Here is a 19,239-nt window from a genome sequence, read left to right on the forward strand (position 1 = left end):
TATTATTATTGTTATTGCTATAACAACAACATCAATAATAATAATACTGCTAATAACAATAATAATTACTGTTGCTATTATTGTTATTGCTACAATTGTTACTATTATTATTAGTAGTAATATTGTTGATTTTGTAGTTTTATGCAATAATAATAATAATAATAATAATAATAATAGCAGTAGTCGATATAGTAGTTGATTTTGTTATTATTATTGTTATCGCTATTATTCATATTCTTAATATTATTCTTATTATTACAATTATTATTCATTTTGTTGTTATTGTTGTGGTTGATTTTGTAACAATTATTATTTATTTAGTTATTATTATTATAATTTTTGTTATAATTATTGTTGTTTTTATCACTGTTGTATGATTTTGTTCTTGTTGTTATTTTGTATCTTTTTTTTCAGTACTATGCAGACTTGTCCTGTCAGTGTAGATGTTACTACTAGCCAATCCCAGTGCAGGAGGGTGCGTCCTGTGTGAATACGGGTGGGTGAATAAATAACTGCCCTCGAAGCACCGCCCACTGAGACACGAGGAGCTCTACATGCAGCAGCAGCAGCAGCCTGCGCCTCTTCTGCACCTCGAGCAGCAGCACATAGATGGAAGCGGAGGGGAGGTGAGGCACGCGCAGCTCCTTAGAGTTCATCTGCCTGCATTAACCCTTTCACTGCACTGAGACCCCCTCAGGCTCTGAGCTTAGAGTGGGCTTCTTTTATTTGGGGCCATTTAAAGGCATTTTTGTTAAACATTTGATAAATCAGGGTGGTTACTTTTATTTACACCTGCTCAGTGTTTTAATTCCTGTATTTATTTTCACTTTTCAACTGTGTGCTGATTTTATTCCCCTCTCCCCACAGGGGCATTTCAAGCGACAGATTTTGGAGCGTTTGTGGACCCACAGATTCATTCCTGCCCCAAAAGACAAGAAAGACACTCAATAAAACTGGACCAAACTGCAAGCGAGGATGAGCACCATAGTCTTCAATAAATTTGAGGAGCACCTGCGCTTTGAGGAGAGCGGGAAAGACGTGGAGAGGAACAGCCTAAACTATTTGGAAGTGATAGATGGACAGCATCCAGAATTACTGTCCAGACACAAGGGGGTGGAGGACCAAGGTGCTCTGAAGCACAGGAGAAATGGGTATGTACAGTGTGTTGTAGGGAATGCTGGGGGGCTGGACTGCTGGGACCTTCATTAAGTTGATGCTTGGTTGAATTTGGATGGAACCTGCTTGTGTAGTGCGCTGGTCAAATGAGCAGATCATTTCCACATGAGTAACATGGACTGTATTGACACAATTAAGGCCAAAAGTGAGTCTACTGGAAGAGGAAAACTGGGTTGATGTCATATAGTTTATTTATGATATCTGTATAAGAATGAAATTGACCAGAATTGCTGTATGTAGCTTAATATTTAAATTAATTATTTAAAAAAAGTAATGGGACACCTACCAACTCTTCTTTACAGAGTGGAACCAGTAGTCCTCATCCCTACAAACCCACATATAACCATTAACCAAAACCAGCAGTGAATCTAAACATGTCTTCAAGGTAAATAAAAAAAATCGGGACTATTTTCCTTAAAACACTCTGCATGTATCCCTCCGCCATAAATAGATATTTTAAAATTTTAGGCCAAACTCTTCTCAGAACCACTGTAAACCAGTGCCTCATGCATCAGGCAATGTATTAAGCCTCCTTAAACAGCCTGTATCCCGCTGGTGGGCTAAAAGTGTTCTTACAAACTTAAAAATAGTCAAAAATAGTCCCACCAGTTTACACCCAGCTGTGAACAACCCTGATTACTGCTGTGCAGCATTTCACACCAGAGCAGTCTGAATTTAATACAGTGTTATGCTGATGGCCTTAAAACCATGGTAAACTGTACTTGGGGACTATTTTACTAATAACACCCTGCATGTATCCTTCCACCAAAATAAGCTGACGTCAATTTTAGTCCTAAACCTTTAAAAAACAGTGTCTCAGACATTAGGCAGTTTATTAATAACTGTTTACATCTTCACCATCTCTGAATTTAATACAGTGTAATGCTGAAATACTGTAAAACCATGGTAATTGTATTAAAATTAAGGAAAGGAGGTTTTGGGGACTATTTTACTAATAACACCCTACATGTATCCTTCCACCAAAATAAGCCGATGTCAATTTCAGGCCTAAAGCTTACTAGTATAGACTAAACTAGCTAAACTAGTATAGAGAAAGTGTCTCAGACATCATGCAGGTTATTCGCAACTATTTAATGGTATAACGTTTCATGATATAGCTTCAGACGTCTGGTTCCATTCACCACCACTGTGATTATTTTTTGATTATTGGTAAGTTTCTCTAGGAAGGAGCTTTTCTCACCAAACTACTCTGAACGACTTTTTATTTATATCTTAATAGCTAATTATGCAGAAATTGGGAAAAATCAAGTTCCCCTTTAAACACCCCTAGAAACACTGTAGCTGGAGCTATATACAGAGCTTAAACAGTCGTTTATTTAATGAGCTTTGCCATATAGGTTTCTATAAGTATTATATTCATCTAAAATAGCAGTTAATAAGGATGAAGGATGATAAGGATGATTTTCTGCATGCATTGGTAAGCTTTCCGTAGGCCAGTCAGTGTGTGTGAATGTGCTTTTCGGTGAGGGGGACGTAGCCCACACTCCTGACTGCCTACTGTGTGTGGAAGAATGATGAACACAGACGGAGCCGAGTGCCAAACCCCGCTGCAGTAGCGCTCAGCAGTAGCGGCTTTTACTCCACAGTGACATCTGCTGATTAAGGGAACTGCAGTTTCGCATGGCAGCTTGCTTTAATCCGTCAAACACGTTTACAGGGGAATTCCACCAAGCTTTTCAACATTTCTGCAGAATTCAATCAAAACCCTGTAAACACAGTCAGTCACAGGGAGTTTGGTGTGAAGTGGCTCATTGTGGAGACGCAGAGTCAGGTTTCTTTACAGTGGTGGTGAGTGGAGCCAGCTGTCGCCTTGTCTATGATATAATATAGACAATTCATTTAATATCCAAACCCACCAGCGCACCTGCACGCGTCCTCTGAGATTTACATGTGATGGTGCTGATGGTAAAATAGTAGATTATGTGGCGTCCCACAGGGTTCTAGTTTAGGGTCTGTGAAACTGATGTTAATGATGAGAGTACTGCAGTTATGAGGGTGAAGAACTGAAGGGTGGGCCTAGGTACAGGATTTAAGGAGTTCAAAGGTTCTTTTCTGCAGAAACGGTTCTTTACAGAACCAAAAATGGTTCTTCGGGCCCCGAGTGGCACTATGATCTCTTCCCTCCAGGCGGGTTGGTTGACCGGTGATGTTGCATCGGTGGCAGTTCAAGAAATAAGCGGCCTGAGTGGCCCTTCGTCCGCCCTCACTGGAAGGCTTCAGACAGTTGAGGTTTTGGGATTTGAACTGATGATATCCTCACACTTGATTAGCAGCAGTTAGACTGTAGGGCCGGTCAAGAGCAGTGAAACTACATACAATCACAGTTCTGAGTAAATTTACCTTCCCTCCTTTCTCAGACACACAAAGTGGTCCAGTGGTCACTATTATCAGAGGATCGCTGGTTCGAATCCCGATCATGCCCAAGCCAAGCTGAGCATAATTGGCCTTGCTCTCTCTAGAGTGGGTAGATGGTGCTCCCACTCTGCATCACTTCATTGCTTTGCTGGCTGTCACTAGCGCCTGCAGGCTGGTGCGTTGGAGCCGGCTATGCAGTGCTTCCCTCCAGGCGGGTTGGTTGACCGGTGATGTTGCATCGGTGGCAGTTCGAGAAATGAGAGGCTTGAGGGGCCGCCCTCACTGAAAGGGTTTTGGCAGTTGAGGTTTTGGGATTTCAACTAATGATATCCTCACACTTGATTAGCAGCAGTTAGACCGTAGGGCCGGTCTAGAGCAGTGAAATGACACTACATACAAACACAGTTCTGAGTAAATTTACCTTCCCTCCATTATCAGACACAGAAAGTGGTCCAGCGGACTATGCAGTGCTTCCCTCCAGGCGGTTTGGTTGCCCAGTGATGTTGCATCGGCGACAGTTTGACAAATAAGCAGCTTGAGGGGGCGTGTGTTCAACCACCCTCTAGACACTAGTGTCGGGAACTCCCCTCTTTCACATGACTTGATATGTTGAGCAGCAGTAAGACCGTAGGGCCGGTCTAGAGCTGTGAAATTACACTACATACAAACTTGTGAAATGTATCTTCCCTTCTTTCTCAGACACAGTGGTTCTCATATGGCAGCACTCTTTTTTTACAGTACCTATATTTTTGAGCAATTTTAGCAATGACACAGAGATCTCTACAAAGTTCTGGACCTTGCTGCTGGTAACACTGGTACAGTCGCACTGGAGTAGAAGTGGGATATGGTTTGATTCAGGCTGTTGTGACCCAGGCCTTCAGAACGGCTCTAAAGTCAAGAAGGTAGATTCAGAAGTTCCACATATTTTGGTCTAAATGGTACTGGAGAGGATTTACGCTGTGGTCCTCAGTGAAAGCCATTCAGCTCGTGTTTCAACAGTCGTTCCCCAAAAGCTGTAACTAATTTTTCAGAGCTGCTCAGCTTCTAATACCAACCATAACTCCAAAACAGAACCCAGCGCTAATCCAGCAGACCCCAACGTCTGTCTTGTATTACTCAGCCTGTTGTTCTCTCTCTCTCTCTCTCTCTCTCTCTCGCTCTCTCTCTTTGTGGTCAGTGGAGGGAAGGTCCGGCACAAGCGTCAGGCCCTGCAGGATATGGCCAGGCCACTGAAGCAATGGCTTTATAAACACAGGGACAACCCTTACCCTACCAAAACTGAGAAGATCCTGCTGGCCCTCGGCTCCCACATGACGCTGGTTCAGGTGAGTTCAGGTACACACTGTTAAATCGTGAAAGGATGAAGATGTGTAAGGCCTGTTTTTATTTTTTTATTAAATGCATGTAATAACTGATTAATTACACTTTAACAATCCATATAATAATGGTGTAATTACTGGGGGTTAACTGGGAGTAGTACAGCTTGTGCAATAGCTCTAGGCAAGCAGCACCCCATATACACACAGTGACCCTTTTATTATTACATATGTATACACTTGGACAAAAGGACAAAAGTTTGTGGACACTACTTCTAATGAATGCATTCAGCTACTTTAAGTTGCACCGATTGCTGACACAGATGTGCAAATGCACACACACACACACACACACACACACACACACACAAACACACACACACACACACACAGCTTGTCTAGTCCCTGTAGAAAAGTACTGCCAATAGAATAGGACTCTTTGGAGCAGATAAACATGAACCTATTGGCACCATGCTGCTGCCTAATAATGCCAGGCGTGGGCTAGTAGAGGGGTATAAAGCCCCCCAGCATTGAGGAGCTGTGGAGCAGTGGAAGAACTGTGTTCTCTGGAATGATGGATGGTGGAGCTCCATCCAGTACTTTAGGGATGAGTTGGGGAGATGAGGATGATAAGGTGGGGTGGTGATCATCTATCCAAAATCCTGACCTTACTAAGGCTCTTGGCGCTGAATGCAATTAAATCCTCACAGCAATGCTTCTCCAAAATCTAGTAGAAAGCTTTCCTCTCTGGACAGTAGAGACAGTTACACCAACAAAAGCAGGATGCACTCATTTGAATACGCTTGATTTCAATAGAAACAATACATGAACAGGTGACCCAATACTTTTGTCCATTTAGTGTAATTGCATAAAGAGAATGTGGTTGCTTGAGTCAGAACTAAGGTTAATGCATGTCTTTACACAAGCTGTACTACTGTAATCCACCATCAGCGGTTAGACTGTTATTACTTGTTATTAATATGTAACTACACTGTTATTTCATATATATATATACATAGTGTGTGTATATATATATATATATATATATATATATATATATATATATATATATATATATATATATATATATATATATACACACACTATCATTTTCATTTGGATAAAAGCAACACAGCTGTCATGTTTGGTATGTTGTGGACTCTACAGGTATCGAACTGGTTCGCTAACGCTCGCCGCAGGCTAAAGAACACAGTCCGGCAGCCGGACCTCAGCTGGGCTCTACGCATCAAACTCTACAACAAATACGTCCAGGGCAACGCAGAGAGGCTGAGCATCAGCAGCGACGACTCGGCTTCAGAGGGTAAGAGGGAGAAAGAGGAGAGTGAGATATAGACGCTAGGTGTGTCTATATCTGAACTATATATATATATATATATATATATATATATCTGTTATTTATAAATATATAAATACATAATATATAATAATATAATAAATCATTTATATACTCAAATATATATATATTTTTTAAGATAACAGTGTGAATTAGAGCATCTAATTGACTCTTGCCATGATAGAGTGGAGATCTGTGGCTATTCAGGCTTCCTGATCACAGGGCTGTGCTTTGACCCTGGCTATATAGCCAGGGCCAAAGCACAGGATCAGCAATACTACAAAGCTAAACCCTCTGTAGCATTGCTGACCCTGTGCTTTGACCCTGGGACATACAAAGACAATAATTCTGCTGTACCTCCTCCCTAATCACCTTCTGACTGGCCTACTCTTCTCCTGCTCTTCACCACAGACGGCGAGAACCCTCTCCAGATGCAGGCCGGTGAATCTGAGTCCGGCAGAGCAAAGAGTGTGATCCAGGACAGCCGAGGCCTTGGGCCAGGCCTGAGGACAGACGCCTCGCTCTGCGGTGATTACGTTTCCCCGCCAAAGTACAAGAACAGCTTGCTCAACCGCTATCTCAACGACTCCCTGCGCCACGTCATGGCCTCCAACAAAGGCCTGGACTCACGCAAGAGGAACCACTCGGGATCCTTTAGCTCCAACGAGTACGATGACGAGCTCCTGTCTCCATCGTCGTCAGAGACCGAGGCCAACTTCTCCTACCGCACAGGTAAGAGCTGTCAGTGTGTGGAAACTGTCTGCCAGTTAGACTTTGGGTGGAAGTAGGTGGAGGTGGAGTAGCTGGAGCAGGGAATTCACTGTGCTGAACACCAGCCCTCCAGGACAGCGAGTGAATACCCCTTTATTCTGCAGTCCCTCCAGTCGAGGTGCCTCGTGTGAGGAAGCAGGACCATGTTATAGAAACTTCTCACAGCCTTTTTCACAGCTTTAGAGTTAGACTAGATGGAGGTATTGTCCCAAAAGTATTGGGACACCTGCTCATTCATTGTTTCTTTTCAAAACCAAGGCTATTAAATAGGAGTTTCTCCTGCTACATGTCTCTACAGTCCAGGGAAGAAGGATTTCTACTAGATTTTAGAGAAACATTGCTGTGAGGATTTGACTGTATTCAGCAAAAAGAGTGTTAGTAAGCCAGGCTACCTCATCCACAACTCCCCAACTTATCCCTCAAAGTATTGGATGGAGCACCAGCCATCATTCCAGAGAGCACAGCCAACTGTGCTCTCTCTGACTCCGGCTGCTGATGGCAAAGCGGCATAATGGCCCCCGGGCCATAGTGGCAGCACACCCGGAGGCCTGAGAGGCTTATTTTATTGGCAGTGCTTCTCTACAGGGACTTGACAAGCTGTATGTGTGTTGGTCAGCAATGGGTGCAACTTAAAGATAAAGTAGCTCCTCCGAGAGGTGTCCACAAACTGAAAAGGTGGACATACGGTAAATAACTGTTGAATTTAGATGAAATGGGCTGTTTTTTATGGGCCGTGGAAGGAACTTAAACAGTGTTGGGTATTAAAATTCTTTACTGTCAAAGACAAATGAAGAAAGTCCCATTTCTAAGATCTGTGCCGTTTAACCTTCAAAATCCCAGTCGCAGCTACAGCTAATGGCTAACACCTTTTAAAGCTGACCAACGTTATTAGCTGCCGTCATGCTGTATTAGCACTGTTAGGGTGATGTGTTTATCCCGAATGCATTTAGGGCAGTTATTCGAACTGTGGAAAGTTCTTTCACTCTGTGGTGTCGTAGCTTATAGGAACACCTGCTAACGTGTCTGAACAGTGAATGTTTCTGTCAAGCCAGAGAGGTCGAGTTTAATTCATCGTTTGCATAATTTCCACCGCAACCTTTTCAAACGTCCTATTTCTCTGTTGGTTTTGTCTCCTCGCCACTATGGAACAGCCTCATTTTGGGGGAAAAAAAATTAAGGAATGTTCTCCATTTGATTTCTTTATGTGCCTGTACCAGTAATTTAAGCGGGTAGTTATTTGTGTTGCTTGCTCCGCGGCCAAACAAGGTAGCCAACCACAAAGTGTGGACAGATTACATTTCCCTAATGGGACGTAATCGCAGAGTGGGTAGCAAGAGTCCCTTATCTCCTGGTTTCGTAATGTTTTACATGCATAACTTCAATTTTGAGGTGTTTGGTGGGTTTTTTTTTTTTTGGTGGGCGACCTAGTAATTATAATAATAGGTTTGGTCAGCTTTCTGGACGTATTTCAGCAGTCTCTGACCATGCATAGATGGTCTTTTAGGTGCTTAGAAAGATGAACCTATACATGTTTATTTCATTTATTTCATAAACAAGAATTGATAGACCACATCAGTCCAGTCCTTGGATGACTTAATTGTGGACATCCAATAACCTCATACATATCACCATTGTTGGACGAGAACCTCAATTTATTCAATTGTTTGGCAGTTGTTATTTACATTGTATCAAAAAATATGATGGAAGACCAATAAAAAATGCTCTAACATTATTCTCCTTTTTGGAGAAACAAATTTTTTGCCTGACCGTGACAATCTTCTTCACTTTAGAGAGATGTGCAGCAAGACAATGCTGGGAATACTGTTTGGAAATGTCTGCTATTATAGTTAAAAGAACGTGGCTTAATTTCTGATTAAAGGAATACATGTAATTTAATACATTTATGAACATTTTATTATAATTTAAGTGACCAGCCAAGACATGCTTATCTTAATTATCTTAATACATGGACAAAGATCATCTTATAAAATCAAGATGCCTTCATTAGAAAGGCATTAATGTTAATATGGCTTGTGGAATTCAATTTTAGGGACTTTGCAAGTTCTCTTTTTTGTACCTGCTTCTCCTAGGTAATGTCATTTTCACTAATTGAGGTCCACTACTTGTGTTTTCATGGGATTTTGATCATTTCCTAATCTCTCTTTGTGATTTAGAATGCAACAGGCTGGTTCTGTCCCAGGGCCTTTAAGGCTGGATTATGCAGTAGAACTCATACATGTGTATTTAGCCTCTTTCCGAAAGCAGCCTAGACTGAAACACTAGGGGATCAGGGTCGATCCAGGTCTATTTCAATGGATCAGGCATCGACTGTTTTGGTCCAAATCCAGTCCCGAGTCTTTGTTTTATCCATAATGTTCAGAGCGCCATCTAGTGTCCTCAAGGCGCCAGCCAGCTGCAGCAGCAGCAGCAGTGTGGACGTTCTCAGAAGGTAAATAAAGTAGTTGAGGTTCTGCATATATATATCTGACCCTTTATAAAACTCTCACTGAAACGCTCTGTTTTACCAGCGGGAGAACCGCAGAACCGCTCACTCGCCTTTCTCTGTTTATAAACCAGCACTGAAGAACCCATTCAGAACCGGGAGGAGGCTAATGCTAATGCTAACACACACACACACACACACACACACAGCACATTCACCCACTATAAACCAGCTATTACACACCAGTAGACCAACAACAACCACAGATACCAGAGTATAGTCCAGAGTGTGTACCACCACACACTCACACAGGAAGTGATCAGACTGCAGTGTTGTAAAGGAGCTGGGAGCTGATTGGTCAGGGAGGAGAGTCAGACTGGATTATCAGATATTAAACACTATAAAACATCATTTTAAGAAAAGTCTGACTAAACTAAATCAGTCAGTCCAGAAAGTCTGATTATAGAAACTGAGACTGAAAATAAAGGAGTTTACTGATCAGATTAATCAGCAGCTCGTCTGATCTAAACTGTGGAGCTGGATTATTTATATAAACAGAGATCGGATCAGATTGGTATCGTCTGATTCTCAGCATTAAGAGATTTAGATCGGATCTGGGACAAATAATAGATTTCTATGTGAAGGGGCGGGGCTAAACTGCTGTAGGCTGAATAGTTAGACATATAGTAAGAAGTGAGGAGTGACCATTATGTTTGGAAATTGAACAGTCAGCAGTATTACTATTAGTAATATTGCCTCCACTCCACCAGGCGTGTGTCGGTTGATTGACTGCATTAGGGCTAAGGCGGAAATAGTATCAATTCGACAGTTTGACGACTCTTCCTTTAAGGCTTTAAAAAATCAACCTCACAGTCTGCAGCTACGACACTTGTTTGATGTGCCGGCCGTTCCTCCCTCCACGTCCCAGCTGTATCTCCTCACTATAAAGCAAAAAGGCATGTTTTAGTGCTTTTCCATTCTTCACATCAGATTCTACGCCAAGACCACTGTCAGTCAAAGTGACGGGTTCCACTGCCGGGCCGCATCCCACACAGTACAGAGACATGAGCAATGTGCCTAATGAACACCGCTCGCTTGTCAGGCAACAGAAAATCCCATTAAACACCCCAGTAGAGTGGCTGGTTGGCAGTGTTGGAGGGTCGGCTTATTTCTGCTCGGTTTGCTCCTAACCTGCTGCAATTTCATCACACAGGAATGCGAATGGAAACATTCTAGTCAAACCAGAGTGGAACTATGGCACATAAGAGCCATAAAAACCCCCTCACACTGTTTCCTCCAAGAGGTTACGCCGCTCGAAAAGTGAGGAGCCATACCGGAGGCTTTCCGTGCCCTACATCTGGGGCAGACCAAACTGTACCACTGCTGCATCTGCGGTATTTGGGTATCTGTATAGGCACGGACTCGCAGAACCTCAGCCTCCACAGTGGCGTGCTATTTAGATTAGGCTATATTATGATTATATGGGTTTTGTAGCTTACTGCCATTTCTTATATATCACGTCTAGCAATGCTTCTGCATAGTTACTGGCCTTTAGACTGCAACGTGTGTGTGTGTGTGTGTATGTGTGTGCGTGTGCTTCCTGGCGCTGAATAAAGTCTCTCGTTAACTTTCACTGACAGCTAAGACGAGACAGTGGCGATATTCAGAGCGTTATTCATATCGAACATACTGTTATTACATATACACGAAAAGGACAAAAGTATTTGGACACAGCTCCTGTATTGTTTCTTTTGAAATGTAAAAAGGTTGATCCTGCTGGAGTAACTGTCTCTACTGTCCACGTAAGAAAGCTTTCTACTAGGTTTTGGAAAAGCATTGCTGTGAGGGTTTGATTGCATTCAGCGACAAGAGCGTTAGATTAGTGAAGTCAAGATGTTGGTTGATGATCACCACCCCACCTCATCATCCCCAACTCCCCAACTCATCCCAAACGTATTGGATGGACCACCATCCATCATTCCAGAGAACACAGCTCTTCCACTGCTCCACAGCTCAATGCTGGGGGGCTTTACACCCCTCTACTAGCCCACGCCTGGCTTTATTAGGCAGCAGCATGGTGCCAATAGCTTCATGCTTATCTGCTCCAGAGAGTCCTATTCTATTGGCAGTACTTCTCTATGGGACAAGACAAGCTGTTTGTGTGTGTGTATGTGTGTGTGTGCATTTGCACATCTGTGTCAGCAACTTAAAGTAAAGTAGCTAAATGCATTAACTGGAGAATGCCTGTGCCCCATCCAGTACATTCGGGATGAGTTGGGGAGTTGGGGATTGTCGCAGCATGCGACATCCTCACAGCAATGTTTCTCTAAAATCTAGTAGAAAGTCTTCTTCTCTGGACAGTAGAGACAGTTACTCCAACAAAAGCTGGATCGACTCTTTTTAATACCCTTGATTTCAGAAGAAACAATAAATGACCAGGTGTCCCAATACTTTTGTCCATACGGTTTACAGCAATGCCGATCCACCTGTATTAGCATTACAGAGAGGTATAACCTGTATTTGTTATTTCGGTGGGGTTATAAATGCAGCGGCCGATACTGTAGACAACGAGTGGTTGGCCTGCAGGAGTGAGGTCTGGCCTTCCTGATAAATACATCATTTTGACACAATCACAAGCAAACTGCTCGGTGATTAGCTCACTGTTTCCCTGGTCCCCCTACACATGATTAACATGGCATGCTCCGCTGCACTGCATCTGCAATCTTAGGGCCCGCTGCCCACCCGTCTTTGATGGAAAATGGCTTTCCCTTTAGATCAGCTCTCATAAAGTGCTGGGGTCAATATTTTCACACCGGTGGTGCAGCGCTATTCCAGCGTGGAGAGCGGCCAGGTCTAAAGGCGCGTCTAGCCGCTGATAGCAATGAGAACAACCCAACGGGGGGCCGAGCCGGGCTTTTTAAAGCACACAAGGGGGAGCTTACGGGGGCCGGTAGAGGGAGGAAATAAGCAGTATGTTGACTAAAAGCAACTGAGTGTGTAAACGTGGTCCCTGCAGTCTAGTCCCTGTAGAGAAGCACTGCCAATAGAATAGGACTCTCTGGAGCAGATAAACATCATGAACCTAATGGCACCATGCTGCTGCCTAATGCCTCGCAAAGGCCTGGAGGGGTATAAAGCCCTCCAGCATTGAGCTGTGGAGCAGTGGAAGAACTGTGTTCTCTGGAATGATGGTTGGTGCTCTATCCAGTACTTTTGGGATGAGTTGGGGATGATGAGGTGGGGTGGTGATGATCAGATCCTCACAGAAAATCTAGTAGAAAGTCTTCTTTTTCTCTGGACTGTAGAGACAGTTACTCCAACAGAAGCAGGATCAACTCTTTTTAATCCACTTGATTTCAACAGAAACAATGAACGAGTCGTGTCCGAATACTTAAATTTTTTAACTTAATATGAATCTGGCAGTTGTTCTGTACATTGTGTCGGAATTTCATGATGAATGGACCAATAGAAACGCTCCAAAATGACTCCCACTGACTGAAATGACTTCCATTGACAGCTGAGAAGGTGAGCTCTTCCCAACAAGAAGAAAACCAATGTGTGATGAGTAGGTCAGCAATTTGTACGTCCAGCAAAACCTCACTCTGACTTTGAGGCATTTGGCATTCTGTTACTGACAATTCCACATATTCCATCTGATCAGACGGCAGAATTCAGCTGATTACAATTAAACTCAAGCAGGTTTTCTTTGCCTTGAGAGGCTCAATCAAGCCAGAGTGGCTGAAGAGAGACATTCAGTAGCGCGCTGCCTTCGAGGCCAAATGATTTATTAATGCCTTATAGTAGGCTTTGGCGCAGCTGCTGTTTTAAGAAATCTGAGTGGGAGATGTTTTAGGCAAAGACTATTGAAAATTGTGTTTGGTGTGCGAGGGGTCGCAGTCCAATTTTCCCTCTCACGGCTCCCCTAAGACAGATTTTTCCTCACTGATCTGGCTGCTTCCAGCAGAATAATGAAGCAGTTCCACAGTTACAGGCCAGACTGAAGCAGATACGGCTTAAGAAAAGGCCACGTGAACACAGTCTGGGTCCAAAAGACTACTGCAGAAATGTGTCTGTCTGTGGTGCTGATTATTCCGCCTATATTTACACGCCTGTGGCCGATGATTTTCATGCAGCCAAAAATAGATCTTTACAATATGTTAATATTAACGCGTCGTTATCACACTGAGATGTAGCTGCATCTCAAGAATGGCAACCCTATTATCCTTCAGTGGAAGTCAATGTATTGAACCCATTGCGACGTTATCAGTGTAGCCTGTCACTTATTAGCCATTGTGATGTCATTAGAGTGGAATGTCAAGTATTGTCATTATGAGGTCATTAGTGTAGCTTTTACTTAGGTAGGGGCAATTGCAATGTCATTAGTGAGGAGTGTCAGTCATGAGATATTGTGTTGTCATCAATGTGGCCTTTCAATCAGACGCCACTGTGATGTCATTAGTGCAGAATATCAGCCATGGGTTACTGTGATGTCATCAGTGTGGCCTTTCAATCAGACACCACTGTGATGTCATTAGTGCGGATTGTCAGCCAAGAGTTATTGGGATGTCATCAGTGTGGCCTTTCAATCAGACGCCACTGTGATGTCATCTGTGCAGAATATCAGTCATAAATTATTGTGATGTCATTAGTGCAGCCTGTCAGTCATGAGTTATTCTGATGCCATAAGTGTAGCCGTTCAAATTAGACGTCACTGTGATGCCATTAGTGCGGCGTGTCAGTCATGAGTAATTGTGATGCCATCAGTGTAGCCTTTCAATCAAGTCAGTCATGAGTAATTGTGATGCAATCAGTGTAGCCACTGTGATGTCATCTGTGCAGAAAATCAGTCATAAGTTATTGTGATGTCATTAGTGCAGCCTGTCAGTCATGAGTTATTGTGATGTCATAAGTGTAGTGTTTCAAATTAGACGCCACTGTGATGCCATTAGTGCGGAGTGTCAGTCAAGCGTTATTGTGATGTCATCAGTGTGGCCTTTTAATCAGACACCACTTTGATGTAATTAGAGTGGAATGTCAGTCAAGCGTTATTGTGATGTCATTAGTTTGGCCTTTCAATCAGACGCCACTGTGATGTCATTAGTGCGGAATATCAGTCACAAGTTATTGTGATGTCATTAGTGCGGCCTGCCAAGTATGGGCCATTGTGATGTCATCAGTGTGGCTTCTTACAAAGTAAAAACAACAGAGTGCAAATGGAGATACAAGGTTTTGAGTGACAGCAGTGCCATGTTCCTTTATCACCTGCAGCTCTTTGGAGCCAGTTTCTAACCCAGTGCAGTCTTCGTAAAGGTGTAAGCTGTGGTCTGTGCAGGTTTACAGCATGTGATAAATGTGATAAAACGTCTTCTACCAAAGTGGAGGTCATGTCTTGCACTTTTCTACTTGATTCGACTTATGATTTATGACATTTCAGTCCACTGTTGGTCATTTTTCCAGTTCAGTAACATAGTACAGTAGTGCAGTTACTATGGCAGAAGCTGGACAAGGGCAAACTGGATATTCCACATATTCAACAGAGCAGTGACAGACAATTCTCCCACCGCCAGCGGCAACAGCAGCAGTCAGCGGAACGTTCCAGCAACAGCTCATTTTCCCCAGCTTTTGCTGTCTGTCAGAGCAGCGGAATAAACAGGATGCTGATTTTTCTGAGAAAGACAGGAGCTTAAGGCTCGCAGCTGAGGTCCAGTCATACCCGGTCGTGGACAGCACATCCAGAACCTTGATGAAAGCCCACCCTTAGGTGTTCTGTTCCTAACATGGAAGTACTCAAGCAGCATTAACGCCACTGCATGCCCCCCATCTGTCAGGGCATTTACCATCGCTACCTCAAGTCACAGCCTTCTGCTGATTAAAAGCCATTGTGATGTCATCAGTGTGGCATGTCAGTTAGGACCAATTGTGATGTCATCAATACAGCCTGTCAATTGTAGGCCATTGTGATATCTTCAGTGTAGTCTGTCACTGTGATGTCACTGGTGAGGAATGTCACTCATGAGTTATTGTGAGATCACAGTGTCTGATAAGCATATCACTTATCAGACATTGTGATGTCATCAGTATCACTCATATACTACTGTGAAGTCATCAGTGCGGAATGTCAGTTGAGTTCCTGTGACGTCATCAGTGCAGCCTGTCACTTATCAGCCACTGTGATGTCATCAGTGCTGCCTGTCACTTATCAGCCACTGTGATGTCATCAGTGCTGCCCTTTGTCAGACATTTACTACTGTAATGTCATCAATGCAGAATGTCAGTTCAGAGTTCTTGTGATGTCATCAGTGCAACCCGTCACTTATCAGTCATTATGACATCATCAGTGCTGCCCATTGTCAGCCATGTACTACTGTGATGTCATTGATGCAGAATGTCATTTCAAAGTTCGTATGTCATCATCAGTGCAGCCTATTGTCACTTTATCACTGTGATGTCATCAGTGCAACCCGTCACTTATCCGCTACATTGTCGCTCATTTACTACTGTGATGTCATCAGTGTGGACTTTCAGTTAAGAGTCATTGTGATGTCATCAGTACAGCCTGTCACTAATAAGCCACTGGGACCATATCAGTGCGGCCAGTCATTCGTCAGCCATTGTGAGGTCATCCGTGCAGCTTGTTGAGTATGGGTAACTGTGATGTCATAGGTTGTGGCCTGTCAATCAGGGCCCACCGCGTTGCCATTAGTGCAGCCTGCCACGCCTACAGGCCTACAGAGCCCATACAGTCACCCTGTAGTAACAGTGCAAACCACACCCACTCGTCCGGCCACCAAAGTGCTGTGAGGCCTTTTTTTTTTCAGGCCCAGCTGAACCGTTCTCCCGTAGTTGATGTTAATGATTCAGGCACTTCAGAATGCCTGCAATTCCTCAGATGTATTTTGGTAGGTCGTCTGTTGTTGGGGGCTTTCTGTACAGTGCCTACAGTTGCTCGCTGGAGAGTCTGGTAGAACAGTGTCGGGGGCGCGGAGAGAGGGGGAAAAGAAGCTGTAATAACGTTAAATGATGCAAATGAGCTGTGGAGCGATGGAACAGGGCGGCTGTGTTCTGACACAGCGCAGATATGGTTTTTCCATCTCCTCCGCGCTGCACAGACATAATTGCATTTGTTTTGGCCAGAGCGCCCCAGCATGGTCAAACGGCCTGCAGCACTCTGCTTAAACCTCCAAGCGGACGCACACTCGCCTGCTAGCACGCACAGGCACTGAGAGAGTCTTTCCCAACCTGCCTGGAGTCCTCCTGATCCTTCCAGCCTGGATCGTTCAACTGATCGGCTCATCCCCAATCCCTCCAGGAAGGTAGAACGAGGATACGCAGAAACAGGCAGGTCAGGGGAACGGCAGAAGTAGGCCTGGGATATTGCTCTGAGGTTCGTGTGGGCCGTGTGGTTAGTGAGCTGAGTGATTTATCTAGCCTGTGTTTGTGTTCGTTTTGCTTGTTCCTCTGGTTTTCCCTGCAGAACCTGGGAACTTCTCAGCTGTGAGATCTCTGAGGTTCACGCTGTAACAAACAACACTAACGCTTCTTTTTTTTCACTGTTTCCAGAATCCTTGGACTGCGGCTCACATCCCTGTGACAGGTAACACTTCTCTATATACTGGAAATCCTCCCCAAATTTAACAGCATAGATTATTACAGACAATTTTACTGTAATTGTAGATCCTCAGCCCCTCTGACCTTGCTGTGGAGCAACGAGGCTAATGTAGGGTGACCATACCTCCTGTTTGTCCTGGACAAATTTGTCCCCTAAGTAAAAAAAAAATATATCGTCTGGTCTGGACTTCAAAATTTCATAAAATGTCCTGGACTTTGAACTAATCTCACGCCAACATTTGCTACATCCTTTTAAGCCCCGCCTTCTCACCCCAACATCTAGGGGGGCAAGGCAGGCCAAGCTTGGGCTGGTGTACTGGGTAGTACCAACTCACGAGTGCAAAGTCCCGAAGACGGGAGGACGCTATGCGGGATATTGGTCCCAGAATTGCATTCTAAGATATTTGGCTGTGCCATGTCCACACAATAATAATAACGCGGGCAGGACAAGAACACATCCGGGCGTTTGGACTGTACCTGGATGTCGTACCTGGTCTCTGTACCTGATGCCGTTTCTCAAGAAGCCAGGAACTCAAGGACACAAAAGTCCTGGACCACAACCCTGTGATCAATAGCCCGGCGCTCTAACTGCTGAGCCACCACTGCCCCTCCTATATAGCGTGACACTAGTCTTTGTCAAGCTAAGCTTGGAACTGATCTGATGCTGTATAAGAAGCGGGTCATGTGAAAGATGCCACCTACTGGAAGGATATCCACACTGCCACACAGATAACACACCTGACAAAAAAGATCGGATTTGGGCCTTTACCTGCTGTCTGAACGCAGCTTCAGTAAAGTAATTAGTGCTGCGCTTTCGAGGGCGTAGGGACCCATTTTGGTCACAGCCTATGTCGAGCTAGGCTTCGAAGAGATCCGATGCTGTATACTGTACCGCATTCTCTGCTCCAGGAGGCTGCCAATACTGTCCATATTGCATTTATTTCTATTACAGTATAACAGTAAGTCACCTAGCGTCAGATTCCACATTAGCACCAGACTGTCTGACCCCCCGAGGCATTCATTTGAAGTATATTTGAACTTAAAGTATTATTGCTAGCTACGTTAGCTTAGTAGCTCCAGTGCTAAAACTAAAGAAGCAACTTACGAAAACCGTCTACGAACATCTTGACTGTGTTTTAACTAAGAAGGACAATAACTGTGCATCTGATTGTCTGATTCCCGGTTCCGATCTCTAAAATCGTCTCGTCTGCATTTCAGGAGCAGCGGCGCTCGTAAAGGAGCGGGTCATGTGAAAGACGCCACCTACTGGAAGGAGATCCACGCAGCCATGGCCTTGACCAACCTGGCCCAGAGCGACGAGGGTGTCGGGACTACAGGGACGACCAGCTGCATCATCCAGAAATCCTCCCATATAGCAGAAATAAAGACTGTTAAAGTGCCCATAGCGCCCCACCATTAGCAGCTCCATAACTGAGCCCCAGTGACAAGAAAAGAGACGCTAAAGAGACTCCTTAAAGACTGGACTGGACTGGGGGCGGTAATTCTGATAGCCATGAAAACCACAAAATGATCCATTGCAGTATTTTGTAAGATGTGACATGCATTGTTTTACCAATGTGCCTTTATATCGACTTTAAAGGAATGAAGGGATGAAAAATTTGATTCATTTGTTTTCCTCACCTCAAATGTAGCCAATCGGACAACAGGCTGTACAGGCCTCAAACCTCGTAACTCACTTTGTATTTCAGACATCAACAAAGAAAATTTTACCAGCAATAATATCAGATCTACAGATCTATGAGGTCGTTCTGACCAGCTGCATGTATGTGTATATATATATATATATATATACACACACACATACTCGTAATAATTGTATTAATGATCTCTAAAAGTAGAATTTCCAATAATAATATTTACAGTGTAGATTCATAGGATATTATACATATATTATATATATATATATATATATATATATATATATATATATTACTGGGGTGACCATTTCTTTTTCTGTAATTTTGACTAGACAATGAAAACGATCTCTTATGTACGATTACATTTTTATTAGTACAAATTCCAATTAAATACAATACTTAATATATTATACAATATTGTTCACTAGCAGCAGTTGTAATTCCACATATCTACACTTTAATTATGATTAGTAAAAAAGTCCAGGTTCACATGTCCACTACGTGGACAAAAGTATGGGGACACTCTCTCATTCACTG

At 43.5% G+C, this 19,239-nt stretch overlaps 1 protein-coding gene across 1 annotated transcript; it reads left to right on the forward strand.

Annotated features, from left to right (window-relative positions):
• Positions 1-975: 975 nt before the first annotated feature.
• On the forward strand, positions 976-18,464 carry mkxb (mohawk homeobox b). The gene is made up of 6 exons (XM_072669146.1): positions 976-1,151; positions 4,730-4,877; positions 6,036-6,189; positions 6,634-6,954; positions 16,997-17,030; positions 18,269-18,464. The coding sequence occupies exons 1-6, from the start codon at positions 976-978 to the stop codon at positions 18,462-18,464; spliced, it is 1,029 nt and encodes a 342-aa protein (XP_072525247.1).
• The last annotated feature ends 775 nt before the right edge of the window (positions 18,465-19,239 follow it).

This window comes from Salminus brasiliensis, chromosome 23 (genome assembly GCF_030463535.1).
Source record: "Salminus brasiliensis chromosome 23, fSalBra1.hap2, whole genome shotgun sequence".
Taxonomy (NCBI): domain Eukaryota; kingdom Metazoa; phylum Chordata; class Actinopteri; order Characiformes; family Bryconidae; genus Salminus; species Salminus brasiliensis.

Excerpts from the sequence above, each read along its gene's own strand:
- mkxb (XM_072669146.1), top strand. The coding sequence starts at position 976 with ATGAGCACCATAGTCTTCAATAAATTTGAGGAGCACCTGCGCTTTGAG. Across the intron at positions 1,152-4,729 it reads CTGAAGCACAGGAGAAATGG|TGGAGGGAAGGTCCGGCACA; the intron begins GTATGTACAGTG and ends CTTTGTGGTCAG. Across the intron at positions 6,955-16,996 it reads CAACTTCTCCTACCGCACAG|AATCCTTGGACTGCGGCTCA; the intron begins GTAAGAGCTGTC and ends CACTGTTTCCAG.